The sequence below is a fragment of the Panthera leo genome, chromosome A2, assembly GCF_018350215.1.
Source record: "Panthera leo isolate Ple1 chromosome A2, P.leo_Ple1_pat1.1, whole genome shotgun sequence".
Classification (NCBI taxonomy): domain Eukaryota; kingdom Metazoa; phylum Chordata; class Mammalia; order Carnivora; family Felidae; genus Panthera; species Panthera leo.
The window spans coordinates 62,365,224-62,379,118 of record NC_056680.1 but is presented as its reverse complement, the minus strand read 5'-3'; the positions used below and the strand labels follow the sequence as shown (position 1 = coordinate 62,379,118).

Sequence of the window (13,895 nt, the reverse complement as noted above, 5' to 3'; positions counted from 1 at the left end):
TAAATATATATATATATAAGTAAAAAATTTAAAAATAACCAATAGATAAGTAAGTAAATAATAGTTGATCCTAGTAACTGTAGGGGTCCTGACTAGCCAGTATCTTTGTCTGTTTAAATTTTTTTTTAATGTTTATTTATTTTTCAGAGAGAGAGAGAGAGAGAGACAGAGCATGAGTGGGGGAGGGGCAGAGAGAGAGGGAGACACAGAATCCGAGGCAGGCTCCAGGCTCTGAGCTGTCAGCACAGAGCCTGACGTGGGGCTCGAACTCATGGACTGTGAGATCATGACCTGAGCTGAAGTTGGACGCTTAAACAACTGAGCCACCCAGGCGCCCCTCTTTGTTTTAGCAGTGGGTTAATAGAAGTGGGAGAACTTACTGGAATTCCTTGTGAATGGAAATCGTAATTTGAATAACAATGAAGAGTCATTATTCCCTTAGCAGAAAGTCTCCACTTCTGGAGTGTGCTGGAAACCAGTGTTTGCAGATAACAGATCAAACAAGAATCTAGGTAGGGTGCAACTCGGCTGAAAACGTGCCCCAGGAGGATCTGCTTAGACCGACAGTATCTCAAAGCCTTCATTGCCTACATTTTATCACAAGCGGGCTTTCTGTCACTTAACAGCTCTGAGTGTTTACCCTTGTAAATGTCCTCCCACACAATCCCAACTTATGCACATTTTATGCAGTTTTATTGGTAGGTGTTTATTTTTTTTTTTTTTTTTTTTTTTTTTTATTGGTAGGTGTTTAGATAAAATGTATATCATATATATCTTATATGCCTATCTGTATGTAGATATCTATGTCACACGCATCTTACTATATCAATATACATATACGAAATTATAGATCTATATTATGTGTCATGTATATAGGTATCTTATTCTCAATATATCTCCTATAGATAGCTCCTGCGTATGAATATTTTGAGAAGGAAAAAAACATTTGGGTACAAATTCTGATTTCTCAAAGCCCTTGATCGCGTCCTGCCTGCCTAGTCTGTTGTGGTCTACCCCCCTGTGGTTCACTGAAGCCGATTTATTTCAGCTCCCAGGACACATCTCCATTTCTGCTTTTGCCCATCCTTGTTATAGATTCCAGTCTCCAGCAGCTAAAAGACCTGGTTTAAATTCCATTCCCTAGACAGCCCCTCCCCTCCCCCCAGAGGCTCCACCCACCCCCTCAACTCGGTGGCATGATCTTTATACTGGGGTTTCACCTTACAGGAGGGATTTCTAAATTGTGTGTGGGTTGTGTGTTGTAGGTTTTGTTTTTTTTTTTAAGTTTATTTATTTATTTTAGAGAGACGGAGCATGAGCAGGGGAGGAGCAGAGGGAGAGGGAGACACAGGATCCGAAGCAGGCTCCAGGCTCCGAGCTGTCAGCACAGAGCCTGACACAGGGCTCGAACCCACAAACCATGAGATCATGACCTGAGCCGAAGTCAGAGGCTTAACTGACTGAATGGCCCAGGTGCCCTGGGTTGTATTTTTAAAAATAATAATCTAAAGTGATTTAAAGACAAACTCTTCTTTTTGACAAAGATTTCAGTATTTCGGTATTACATAGCAATTTGGGGTTTCAGCCTACCTTAGAGAACCCAACTGTCCTCTCTGTGGGCACAGAGGGAGACAGGATTTCTTCGTGTCCCCATCAGCACCTTCTACAGGGCCCTGTATTATGTGTTAAAGTGATAATGGCCTTTCCTTTTCTCTTTTTTTTTTTTTTTTTGGTACAGAAATTTCACATTTTAAAATGGATTTAAGATGCCTTGCTTAAGATTGAGGCATAATAGGAAAATTTTTGGAAAAGTTGATAAAGAATGAACACAAAATATACTTAAGTGACAGAAGTGTTTAGATTGTTTTAAATTAAATCCCTGTAATACAATTTGTGTACAAGGCCAAGGTCAGGCCCCTGAGTAGCTCAGTCAGTTAAGCATCTGACTCTTGATTTATGCTCGGGTCACGAACTCACGGTTTATGAGCTCAGTGCAGAGCCTGCTTGGGACTTCTGTCTCCCCCTCTCTCTGTCCCTCCCTGGCTTGTGTGTGTGCAAGTGTGAATGCTCTCTCTCTCTGTCTCTCTGTCTCCCTGCCTTGCTCTCTCTCTCTCTCAAAATAAGTAAATAAACATTAAAAGAAAAAAAAACAAGGCCAAGGTAATTGTATTGTTTGGAAGAAATGCAAAGTCAATAAGTTGTATTTGAGAAATAATAAACACATGGTTTATTATTTTAAGTTGAATTATTTTTTTAATGTTTTATTCATTTCTTGAGAGAGAAAGACACTGTGAGCGGGGGAGGGTTAGAGAGAGAGAGACACAGAATCTGAAGCAGGCTCCAGGCTCCGAGCTGTCAGCACAGAGCCAATGCAGGGCTCGAACTCACAAACAGTGAGATCATGACCTGAACCGAAGTCGGATGCCCAAGTGACTAAGCCACCCAGGCATCCCAAGTTGTATTATTATATAGTCTATCAGAAACCAATGTTTAGAATAAGAGTTGTAGGGTTTTCTTTTGTATCTCAAAATGAGATGAATTTTTATTTATTTATTTTTTTAGCATTTATTAGTTTTTGAGAGACAGAGAGAGAGAGTGAAAGCAGGGGAGAGGGGCTGAGAGAGAGGGAGACACAGAATCCGAAGCAGACTCCAGGCTCCGAGCTGACTGTCAGCACAGAGCCCGACGTAGGGCTCGAACCCATGAACCGTGAAATCATGAGCGGAGCCACCCAGGTGCCCAAGAGATGAATTTTTTTTTTTTATAATAATGTAGTATTTTGCTTCCTTGCCTCATTCCAGGGAGTAGAATGGGTCCTAGTCATTTTAAGAAATACATCAGTGTGCCGGCTTCACTTGCAAGGTTTCCAAGGCATGTGCCTGGTGTTTAGATCCCAGTCGGGAAGGGGCATCACTGAGGGTGATGAAGACATTGGCATCATTTAGCGTGACGGCAAAGACCAAGTGTATGTCATGTCCCATCCTGACCCTGCACCCAAGTTCATATGTTGAAACCTTACCCCCAGTGTGATGTTGTTTGGGGGGGGGGGGTAGGGCCTGGGGGGGTGACCAGGTTAGGAATGGGGTGAATATCACGCCGTGGTTTCATGTTTCTTGAGTCTGAGCCCTACATCGGGCTCTGCACTGTCAGCAGAGAGCCTGCTTGGGGTCCCCTCTCTCTCCTTCTCTGTCTGCCCCTCCCCTGCTTGAGCTCTCTCATTCTCTCAATAACAAATAAACATCAGGAAAAAAAAAAGCTGAGAAAGGTCATTTAAGTTGAAATCATACACACACCGTTATGTTATTCAAGGATACATATTTGTGTGATAACATTTTTAGAACCAAATGGGAATTGTGCATAGCAGGGTCCAGATGGTGGTCACCCGTGGGAAGGAACGGAGAGGCGTGCGATTGGGGAGTGATGTTTTGGGGTCTCCCATTGTGTTTGCGGTATTTCACTTGGGAAAAACTCTGGAAGTAAACACAGCAGATTCCTGATTTGTGGCGGCAGAGAGGAGGGTGCACCTTAGCACGACACGGGCTGCTCGGAAGGCATCGCAGTAAAGCACGTATGCATCACTCAGGAGGACCCAGTGGCGGGTGGGGTGTGGCTGCAGGTGCACCAGCTGACCCGGCCATTAGGCCATTATGATGTGTCACAGAAGGTGATGTAACAGGAGAGTGTTCAGCATTTCTACATTTGCTCACTCACGGTGTCTCCCTCCAAGGCGTCTTACCCGGGATGTAAGACAAGAAACGGAGCAAAACCCTCTCCATAGAGCGTCATGCTGTCCGTAAAGTAGGAAAGAGCCAGCGAACGCCGTCCTTCCTTCCCCGGCTCCCTGCCACCTCGTGGGGGGAAATGAGCGGAAGACCGAAGCCAAGAAGGGGGGCCAGGTTTTTTAGAGGTCATTCTGAAGAAGCCAGCATCAGCGGTGGACTCAGTGACGTGCTCCGGGGGCACGGACGCCCTGACTTCAGTGGGTAGGTACCTTTGCAGAATGATTTCCACGAGGTCTTATGTTCCACATCCCACGTGCCAGGCATGCTCTGTTTACTTGGAAAATAACCCAGCAAAACTCGTGTCCTTTTTAGAGAGAGGCCTTTCCAAAGGTCTCCTCTGTAGGTTTCTCTCGATCACAGGACTTCCCGTGGGATGCTGGCTCCGCGCTACGCAGGGGTTACTTTGATTCCGTACAGCCGACTGGGGACAAGGGTGTGAACGAGAAGCCATCGTTTTAGAAGAATGAACCAGGGGCTCCTGGGTGGTTCACTTGGTTGAGCATCTGACTCTTGATTTCATCTCGGGTCATGATCTCACGGTTTGTGGGTTTGAACCCCGCATCGGGCTCTGCGCTGACCATGTGGAGCCTGCTTAGGATCCTCTCTCTCCCTCTCTTTCTGTCCCTCCCCTGTGCGTGCTCTCTCTCTCTCTCTCTCTCTCTAAATAAATACACTTAAAAAAAAAAACAAAAGAATGAGCCATAGGAGCAGCAAGATTAGTATTTTAGTTTATGAACTTAGAGATGATTCCTGTTTTTGCCTAGCTGGTCCATTCTCTGGATTCTGGCGCTTAGCACCGCGGTTTAGGACCCCAGACACAGAGCACGTTTATTCCATCCTTAGGTGAGACGTGACCGCACGGCTAGGGGGCAAGCATTTTAAGCCCAATAACTGTGTCCTCACAGGAGGAGGCAACAGGGAAGCTGTGCCCACTTGGGTGAGCCAAGACCCAAGCCCCCTTACCTGCCCCCTGTGCACTGCCTGCGGGGGTGGGGCAGGGGGAACAGAAATGAAAAGGAACAAAGTGGCCGTGCCAGCGGTAACAGCAGAGCCCTTGCAGAGGAACAAACCTGTCAGTGAAAATGAGGCAGGGCCACAAAGTCACGATACAAGAAGCCAGCACATGACAGTTACACCGAAAGGTAGCAAAGCACCCTCGCTCCCGCGCCCCGCAGATGGCAGGGCTCCGCAGGCCAGGAAAGGCAGCCAAGGGGCTTTGGAAAGCAGAGTCTGACAGCCAGGATGGTAACGAAACACATAATTAACCTTTGGCGAATGTGGTAACGTGGTCCTTTTCATTCAATTCGGCCCATCAGGCGGGCTCACCTGGGCTGTAAATCCATCTTTGAATGATTCTTTGGGCAGTGGACCCCCCACATGACCGACGAGTGATATTGAAAGAGGAGGTGGTTTCAAAATACACTTCCCTGGGGGCGCCTGGGTGGTTCTGTCCATTAAGCATCTGACTCTGGATCTCGGCTCAGGTCGTGATCTCACGGTTCCCGGGTTTGAGCCTCGTGTCGGGCTCTGCGTTGACAGTGCAGAGCCTGCTTGGGATTCTCTCTCTCTCTCTCTCTCTCTCTCAATCTGTCAAAATAAATAAATAAACACTTAAAAAATTTACAAAAAAGATACACTCTCCAGGAGGGAAAGGAGTTGAGAAAACCTTCTGGGTTGGGGGGGCACAGTCTAACCACCCTGAATAGCCAATAAGCAGGGCTGGTATTTGCAGAGAAATAAGGTATCAAAGACCCTCCCCTGGGGGGAGTTGGCTGGCTTGTTCTAGTCTCTACTGCGGTGTTCGAGCGGATCTGAGCTGCTCCTGATGGCACAGCTCAGGCCCAGATCGCAGACAGGGTGAGTTGGTACATCGCTTAAATGGTCACCAGACTCTCCCCAAATTAGCACAGGTTTACTGTCATTTATGCATAAAGTTAAAGAAAGAGCAAGGGCACCTGGGTGGCTCAGTTGGTTAAGCAGCCGACTTCGGCTCAGGTCATGATCTCGAGGTTCCTGAGTTTGAGCCCCACGTTGGGCTCTATGCTGACAGTCAGCTCGGAGCCTGGAGCCTCCTTCGGATTCTGTGTCTCCCTCTCTCTCTGCCCCTCCTCCTCTCCTTCTACATCCAGACAACACAGATAATCCTTTCTACTTTCTTCTGTGTTAGCATCTAGGCACACGTGGAAAGGTCCAGACATACACAAGATGTAAAAACCAGCGTAACCATAACGTGTGTGAAAGTGAGGGATGTGGATATCTGTTCAAGTATGTTGATATACCATCCTGGAAATTTTTTTATCCCTCAATTCCTGAGATTGGATTAGGAACTGAATTAGTTCGCAAAACTCGACCTAGAATAAGCACATTTGTGGACTTGGTTGTGGTGGTTAGTTTCGAGTTCAAGTTACAGGTTAGTGGGTCTTTACCATTAAGTTCTGTTTGTTTTTCTCCTTTCTAGGTTAACCCAGTCATGGAAGATTGTCATAAGCACAGTGTCCATGGTGACCCTTCTTCTTATAGGTAAGCTTTACTAAGTAATCATCCTGAAAGCCAGGTCATGGGACGTTTCTGTGTGGGGAGGGTGACCTCGGTGGAATGACTCATGTTTGTAAAGAAATGCCAAAGAAAGTCCTGGAAGTAAGTAAATGCTACAGATAAACGGGCAACAAAGACTCCCCCTCATCCCAGGGGTGAAGAAATGGCTGAACGTGCGGTTTGCAGCTTTCAGACCAAGGGTATCATGCATCACGATCCCTAGTGCGCTGGAAAATTGCTCTTTGACAACTTTCTTTGGTATTTCAAGACAACTTGAACCACAGGGAAATCAAGGTTCTAACCCAGTTATTGCCGGGATTGCTATCTTATGACATGGCAGGATGCTGGGTGCCATTTTGTCATCATTGCATGTGGCTTCCTGGATGGCTGGGCTGTCCTGATGCTGTGCCTGCCTGAGGTCCAAGCTCCTTCTCTTGGTTGCGTCTCCACGCACCTGCTGTGCCCCACCCAGCTCCGCAGACCTCTATCTAGACCGAACCCTGAATATTCTGGTTCTTCTGGGAACCGCTCCCTGGAAGCTTTGCTGCTTGTCCCCATCGCTGCTGCCCTGGGGCCATTCCCCTCAGCTGGACATCCCCACCTTGCTGCAGTGGGATGTAGGCGACATTTCCCCAGGCACGACCCCAGACCACATGCAGGGAAGTGTCACGAATGTTTGGCGCGGGCAGCAGAGATGTCTGCACTCAGGGTTTTCCGCATCTGGGAAATTGTACCCCACAATCTTGTGACATCCTTTGAGATGGAAATCCATGCATCTTCACAGCGGATGCCAGCTGCTTCTTTGTATGTCCCCACTGCAACCTTGCACCTTGCCCACCAATGTTGCAGACCCATCTTAAACGCCACAGATGTAAGTGGTTTTGGTGGACTTAACCGGACTCGGGTTCTTTTTATTTTTGTGGAGCTGAAATCCTCCGGATGTGAAATTAACTATCATAATGCAAGCAGTTCAGTGGCAGTCTTGGGGCTGTGCAGCCACCACTCCTAATTTGTGGACATTTTCACCACCCCAAAAGGAAGCCCGTGCCCACTAACCGCTTGCCCCCCCGTTTTCCCTTTCCCAGCCCTGGCAACACCACTCTTCTCTCTGTCTGTGGATTTCGTGTTCTGAATATAAACAGAATTACACAACACGTGACCTTCTTGTCTGGCTTCTGTCATTAAACCTGATGTTTTTCAGGTTCATCCACTTTGTAGACATGTCAGTATTTCATTCCTTTTTGTGGCTGAATCATATTCCACTGTGTGGATAGACCGCAGTCTAGTCGACTATTAATGGGCCAGGATTGTGTCCCCCTTTTGGCTGTTGTGGGCAGTGCGGCTCTGAACATATGTGCACGTGTACTTGTCTGAATCCCTGGTTTCAATTCTTTGGGGGTGCTTGCCTTCTGGTAACTTGCTGGGGAGGAGCTGCCTAACTGTCTTCCACAGCAGGTGCACCATTTCACAATCCCACCAGCCACACATGACTGTCCTGCTCCCCCCACATCCTCGTCAACACTTGTTGTTCTCCGGTTTCTGGAGCAAAGCCATCTTGGTGAATGTGAAGTGCTTTTGTGGTTTTGGTTTATATTTCCTGAATGACTAATGATGCCTTTTCATGTGCTTCTTTGTCGTCCATACATCTTCTTTGGAGAGATATCTACTCAAGTCCTTGGCCCATTTTGTGATTGGGTCCTTTGTCCCTTGGATGATGAGTTGTAAGTGTTCCTTATATATTCTGGCTACTAGACCCTTCTTAGATATGTGATTTGCAAATATTTCCCTTCATTCTCTAGGTTGTCCTTTTGCTTTTTACATAATGTCCCCTTTAAAAAAAAATGTGTGCTTATTTTGAGAGAGAGAGAACTTGAGCAGGGGAGGGGCAGACAGAGAGAGAGAGAATCCCAAGCAGGCTCCATGTTCAGCGCAAAGCTCAACAAAAGACTTGTTGCCACGACTGTGGGATCATGACCTGAGCCGAAACCAAGAGTCAGACGCTCAACCTGCTGAGCCACCCAGGCACCCCTTAACAATAGGAAGTGTTCTGACCCATGAACATGGGTTGTCTTTCCATTTATTTATATCTTTGTTCATTTCTTCTAGCAATGTTTTATAGTTTTCAGTGTGGGTTGGAGAATGAATCTCTTGTAAGCAGTATATAGTTGGACCGTGTTTTCAAATCTACTTTGCCAGTCTCTGACTTTTGACTGGAGAGTTTAATCCATTTACATGTATGGGGGATAAGTTTCGGAATTCCCTGAGCCTGCACTGATGGGTTAACAAGGCATAAAGAATTACAAAGCTATAGGGTGCTCACACCCAAGTTTGGGTAAACGAGATTAGGTAAATAGGTATAAAGAGGTCGGGGCAAACACCCCAATACAGAACAAAGGTATACAAGGTAACCAAGGGCAGAAGTGTCCCCCCCCCCCCCCCCCCCACTTAGTACTAGAGCAGAAAGCTGCTTTCACAGGAAGGAAGGACCAAATTAGGTAAACAGGTAAACCGGGCTATAGACCAATGCGCTGCGCGTGATGCCACCCTGAGCGGAGCTAATTAACAAAAGAAATAAGCTTAGAAGAAATAAGAATAAGCTTAGGAGTTCCCTGACTCATCAGTGCAGGCTCAGGGAACTCCTAAGCTTATTCCCCACATACTTGTAAAGTAATTACTGATAAGGAAGGATTTCTACCATTTTGCCAGTTTTTTCTCTGTCTTATACCTTCTCTGTTCCTCATTCCATCCATTATTGCCTTCTGTGTTTAATTGATTTTTTGTAGTTGACTGTGTGTGTGTGTGTGTGTGTGTGTGTGTGTGTGTGTGTGTGTGTTTTAAGTAGGCTTCATGCCCAGCGCAGAGCCCAACATGGAGTTTGAACTCATGACACTGAGATCAAGACCTGAGCTGTGGGATCAGGAGTTGGACGCTTAACAGACTGAGCCAGCTGGGCACCCCTGTAGCGTGCCGTTTTGATCCTCATTTCGTTTTGTGTACATTTTTTTAGATATTTTCTTAGTGGTCACCCTGGAGATCACAGCGAATGTTCTCAATCCGTGGCAATATAGCTTCAATTGATAGCCACTTGGCTTCAACAGCATATAAGTACTCTGCTTGTTCAACTTTCTCCCTCCCTCCTTCATGTTATTGTCAACTTTCTCCCTCCCTCCTTCATCTCCCTCCCTCCATATGTTATGGGTACACACTTTGTACCCATTTATCTTTTTAATTGTGTCAAAATTAAAACCGAGTTACAGAGCAAGACTACCGTAACCCTGGCTTTTATGTTTACTCATGTAGTTGGCTTTCCCGGAAACACTGATTTCTTCATAGGACATTTCCTCTGTCGTGTCTGTTTTCACTTTGGCCCAAGAGACTCCCTCCAGCATTTCTTGTAGGGCAGATATTCTGGCAAGAACTCCTGCAGCTTTTATTTACCTGGGAACGCCTTAACTTCCTCTCTAATTTGTTGTTTGTTGTTTGTTTATGTTTTTTAAAAAGTTATTTATTATTTTTGAGAGAGAACAAGTTAGGGAGGGGCAGAGAGAGAGGGAGACATGGAATCTGAAGCAGGATCTGACAGCTCAGAGCCTGACGTGGGGCTGGGACTCACAAATTGTGAGATCATGACCTGAGCCTAGGTCAGATGCTTAAATGACTGAGCCTCCACAGGCTTTCTCTCCATCTTGAAGGGTAGTTTTGCTGGATGGAGGAGATCTCGGTTGGCGGTTTTCTTTTTCCTTTCCGCACATTAAATATGCCCCTGCCTGGTTGCCGTGGTTTCTGCTGAGAAATGTGATGATCGTCTTATTGAGGGTTCCTTGTACATCGCAAGTAGTGTGCTTTCAAGATTCTCTGCCTTTGACTTTGGACTGACTCATAGCGTGTCTTGGTGCAGTGCATCTTTGAGTTTATCCTAGTTAGAGTTTGTTGAGTTTCTTGAATGTGTAGATTTATGCCTTTCATCGAACTGGGGAGTTTTCAGCTGTTATATCTTCCCGTCTTCTTTCTGTCCCTGTGTCTCGTGGCTGTTCTGGAACTCTGGAAGTCTATATGCATATGTATGAGGGTGTCCTACGGGGCTCCTAGGCTCTGGTTTCTGTATTCTTGTTTCCCCGCTGCTGCTCCTCCTCAGGCTCTGTGACTCCGATCATCTGATCCTGATCCTTGAGCCCGTTGATTCTCTCTTCCACCTGCTCAAGTCTGTCAAGTCCTCCGGTGAATTGTTCATTTCAGTTATTGTGCTTTTTAGCTCCAGAACTTATATTTGGTTCCCTTTATAATTTTTCTATCGTTATTCTCATTTCATTCATGTATCATTTCTTCGGATTTCTTTCATTCTTTGTCCTTGATTTCCTTTAGTTTTTTTAGCATATTTAAGACAGTTGATTTGAAGTTTTTATTTAGTAACTCCAAAAAGTCCAACATTTGGACTTTCTTAGGGATGGCTTCGGTCATTTTTTTTCCCATTGGCTGGACTTGCGTGTTTCTTCATGTGCCTTTTAGTTTTGTGTTGGAAACTGGACATTTCAGTATTTTATTATTTTTATTAAGTTTATTTATTTATTTATTTAAAAATTTTTTTTAATGTTTATTTATTTTTGACAGAGAGAGTGTGAGACGGAGCATGAGCAGGGGAGGGGCAGAGAGAGAGGGAGACACAGAATCTGAAACAGGCTCCAGGCTCTGAGTTGTCAGCACAGAGCCCGACACAGGGCTCGAATTCACAGACCGTGAGATCATGACCTGAGCCGAAGTCGCACACTCAACCGACTGAGCCACCCAGGCACCCCTATTTATTTATTTTGAGAGAGAGAGGACAGAGAGAGACAGAGAGAGAGTGCGTGCACACCCAATATCAGGGGAGGGACAGAGAGAGAGAGAGAGAGAGAGAGAGAGAGAGAGAGAGAGAGAGAGATAGGAGAGAGAGAGAGAATCCCAAGCAGGGTCCACGCCATCAGTACAGACCCTGATGTGGCTCAAACTCTCAAACTGTGAGATCATGACCTGAGCTGAAATCGAGTTGGACACTCAACCGACTGAGCTCCCCAGGCACCCCTCAAAATTTTAATGTGGTGACTCAGGAGTCAGATGTCCCCTCATTCCCCAGGGATTGTTATTCCTTGTTGAGGGTCATGGCCATTGGCTTAGTGATGGTCGCTGTTTGGTATCTCAGGGGACAATGAGTGACGTGATACGGTTCCTGGAGTCACTGAGAGACAGGGCGAGGAGTGCCCACCATGCCTCGATCCTGTGGCTCTAAGCTGGGGCGCTCTCTCAGTACACCGATCCCCCACACTGCCGGCTTAGCCGTCACCTCCTGCTCACACAGACCCCGCAGGGCCACCAGAGGTGCAAGTGTGGGATCGTGTCTACGGTCTGTCCTAAACATGTGTCCCATGCTGGACGTGCACAGTGCTGCACCTTTTCCCTTCCAAGCTCTTATTCCCACAAGAGACTGCCTCCTCTCACTTCTCCCTCCCACGCTCTTGGGTCTGTCTGTCTGTCACTTGTCCCATTCACCGTCCCTTTCCCAGGTGGGCAAGGCCAGTTTATGTCCTTAAATCTTTTAACAGACATCACAGCCTACCAGAAACCCCTTCTAACCCGAGGAAGCAGGAACGCCAGGCAGGTCAGAACTCACCGTCTGTTTTAAGAACAAATCAGTATTAGTTGTCCCCCCCCCACCCCCCAAGAATGTTCCCTGCCATCCCGCAGCCCTGCCCCCACGCTGGGGAATGGAGGGTGGCAGGCAGGGGAATGGAAGTTCCACACTGCCCTTTAACAAAAATAATCTGCTTTTTTCTTCAGTCCTCTAGTTGCTTTAAGTTTGGGATTAGATTTCGGAGTCCAAAAATTGTTGGTCCTGTTTGCCTTTGCCAGTATCTGAACACTTCAAGGGAGAACTGATTTTGTGAAGCACCCAATATTGCCATTTTCCATACTGTCATCCAAGTATCTGATATTCTTTTTATTTTTTTAAATGTTGATTTATTTATTTATCTATTTATTTATTTTTGCACATGGGAGAGAGAGAGAGAGAGAGCGCGCGAGCTCACACACACAAGCACGGGGCGGGGGGCGGGCAAAGAGAGAGGGAAAGAGAATCCCAAGCAGGCTCCACACTGTCAGCACAGAGCCTGATGTGGGGCTTGAACCCACGAACTATGAAATCATAACCTGAGCCAAAACTAAGAGTTGGACGCTTAACCAACTGAGCCACCCAGGGGCCCCCGATATTCTTTTTAACATTGTATGTATCCTTCACACTTAGAGAAATTCCTATAAATATGTGCAAAACATCATAAATGTTTGCAAACTCTTTAATCAGAGTTGGTATTTTCTTTAACAGGGCTTGGGAATCACATGTGGCTGAAAGAAACGGAGTTTCCTCAGAAATCCAGTCACTTTTATGCTCTAATTGCAGAATGCGGTTCCAGACTTTATAATTACCAGGTGATCTTTTGTTAAGTCATTTTGTATGTCACTCGTTTAAAATTTAGTACACCAGATTAGATATTCACATGCAAACAAAGGTAACATTTGTTTTGCATGTGAATATCTAATGGAAATAACATAGGGATCAGCGTTCTAATAAGTGGCTTTCTGGCTGAGAGACCCTGCCAATTCGCCCAGCCTCTGATCCCCGCGGGCTCTTGCCATAGACTGGATGTTTGCAAACTCTGGTCCGCCCTGTTTCTTCCCGTTGTCAATGAGGTGTCTATCCTGTGCCTGTCCCATCGCTGATTTCACACAGAACACGTTTGATTCCACAGTTTCACAGCTGGAAGGAAATTTGCTTCTAGGATCTCACCCGTATCTGACTTAGATGCTATTTTGATGAGGCTGTGAACTTTTTTATTTATTTTTTTAAAATTTTTTTAATGTTTTTTTTTGTTTTTTGTTTTTTGTTTTTGAGACAGAGAGACACAGCATGAGCAGGGAAGGGGCAGAAAGAGAGGGAGACACAGAATGTGAAGCAGGCTCCAGGCTCTGAGCTGTCAGCAAAGAGCCCGACGCAGGGCTCTAACTCACGAACTGTGAGATCATGACCTGAGCCGAAGTTGGACGCTTAACCGACTGAGCCACGCAGGCGCCCCTGAGCCACCCAACCGCCCGAGGCTGTGAACTTTAGACTTTTCAGTCAGGCTGGAATGAACTAAGACTTTGGAGGCTATTGGGACAGAACGGACGTATTTTGCACCCACAAAGGACATTCATTTGGGGTGCCGGGTCAGAATGCCACAGACTGTGTTCCCTCCCGGTTGAAACCCAAGCCCCAGGTATGTGGAGGAGGGGCCTTTGGCCTTTGGGTGAGGTCATGGGGAGACCCCAGACTGCTCCCCAACCATCGCTCCACCATGTGAGGACACAGCAAGGAGACGCTAAGAACCAGGAAGTAGTTCTCACCAGACGCTCAGTCTGCCGGCCTTGAACTCAGACGTCCAGCCTCCAGGACTGTGAGAAATCGGTCTCCGTTGTTCATCAGCCCCCGGTGTCCAGGGTGTTCTGTCACAACACCTGAGCTAAGGCAGCTCCTCAGGGGAAGCCCCAGCACGTAGAAAATGGCAAATAGTG

At 46.5% G+C, this 13,895-nt stretch overlaps 1 protein-coding gene across 1 annotated transcript in view; it reads left to right on the top strand.

Moving 5' to 3' along the window:
* The first annotated feature begins 3,672 nt into the window (after positions 1–3,672).
* SUN3 (Sad1 and UNC84 domain containing 3) overlaps positions 3,673–13,895 on the top strand; it is a 31,499-nt gene continuing 21,276 nt past the window's right edge. The window contains exons 1-3 of the mRNA XM_042913658.1: positions 3,673–3,983; positions 6,241–6,302; positions 12,670–12,773. Of these exons, the coding sequence (XP_042769592.1) occupies positions 3,862–3,983; positions 6,241–6,302; positions 12,670–12,773 (288 nt within the window). The 5' untranslated portion in view covers positions 3,673–3,861. The remainder of the gene's footprint in view (positions 3,984–6,240; positions 6,303–12,669; positions 12,774–13,895) is intronic.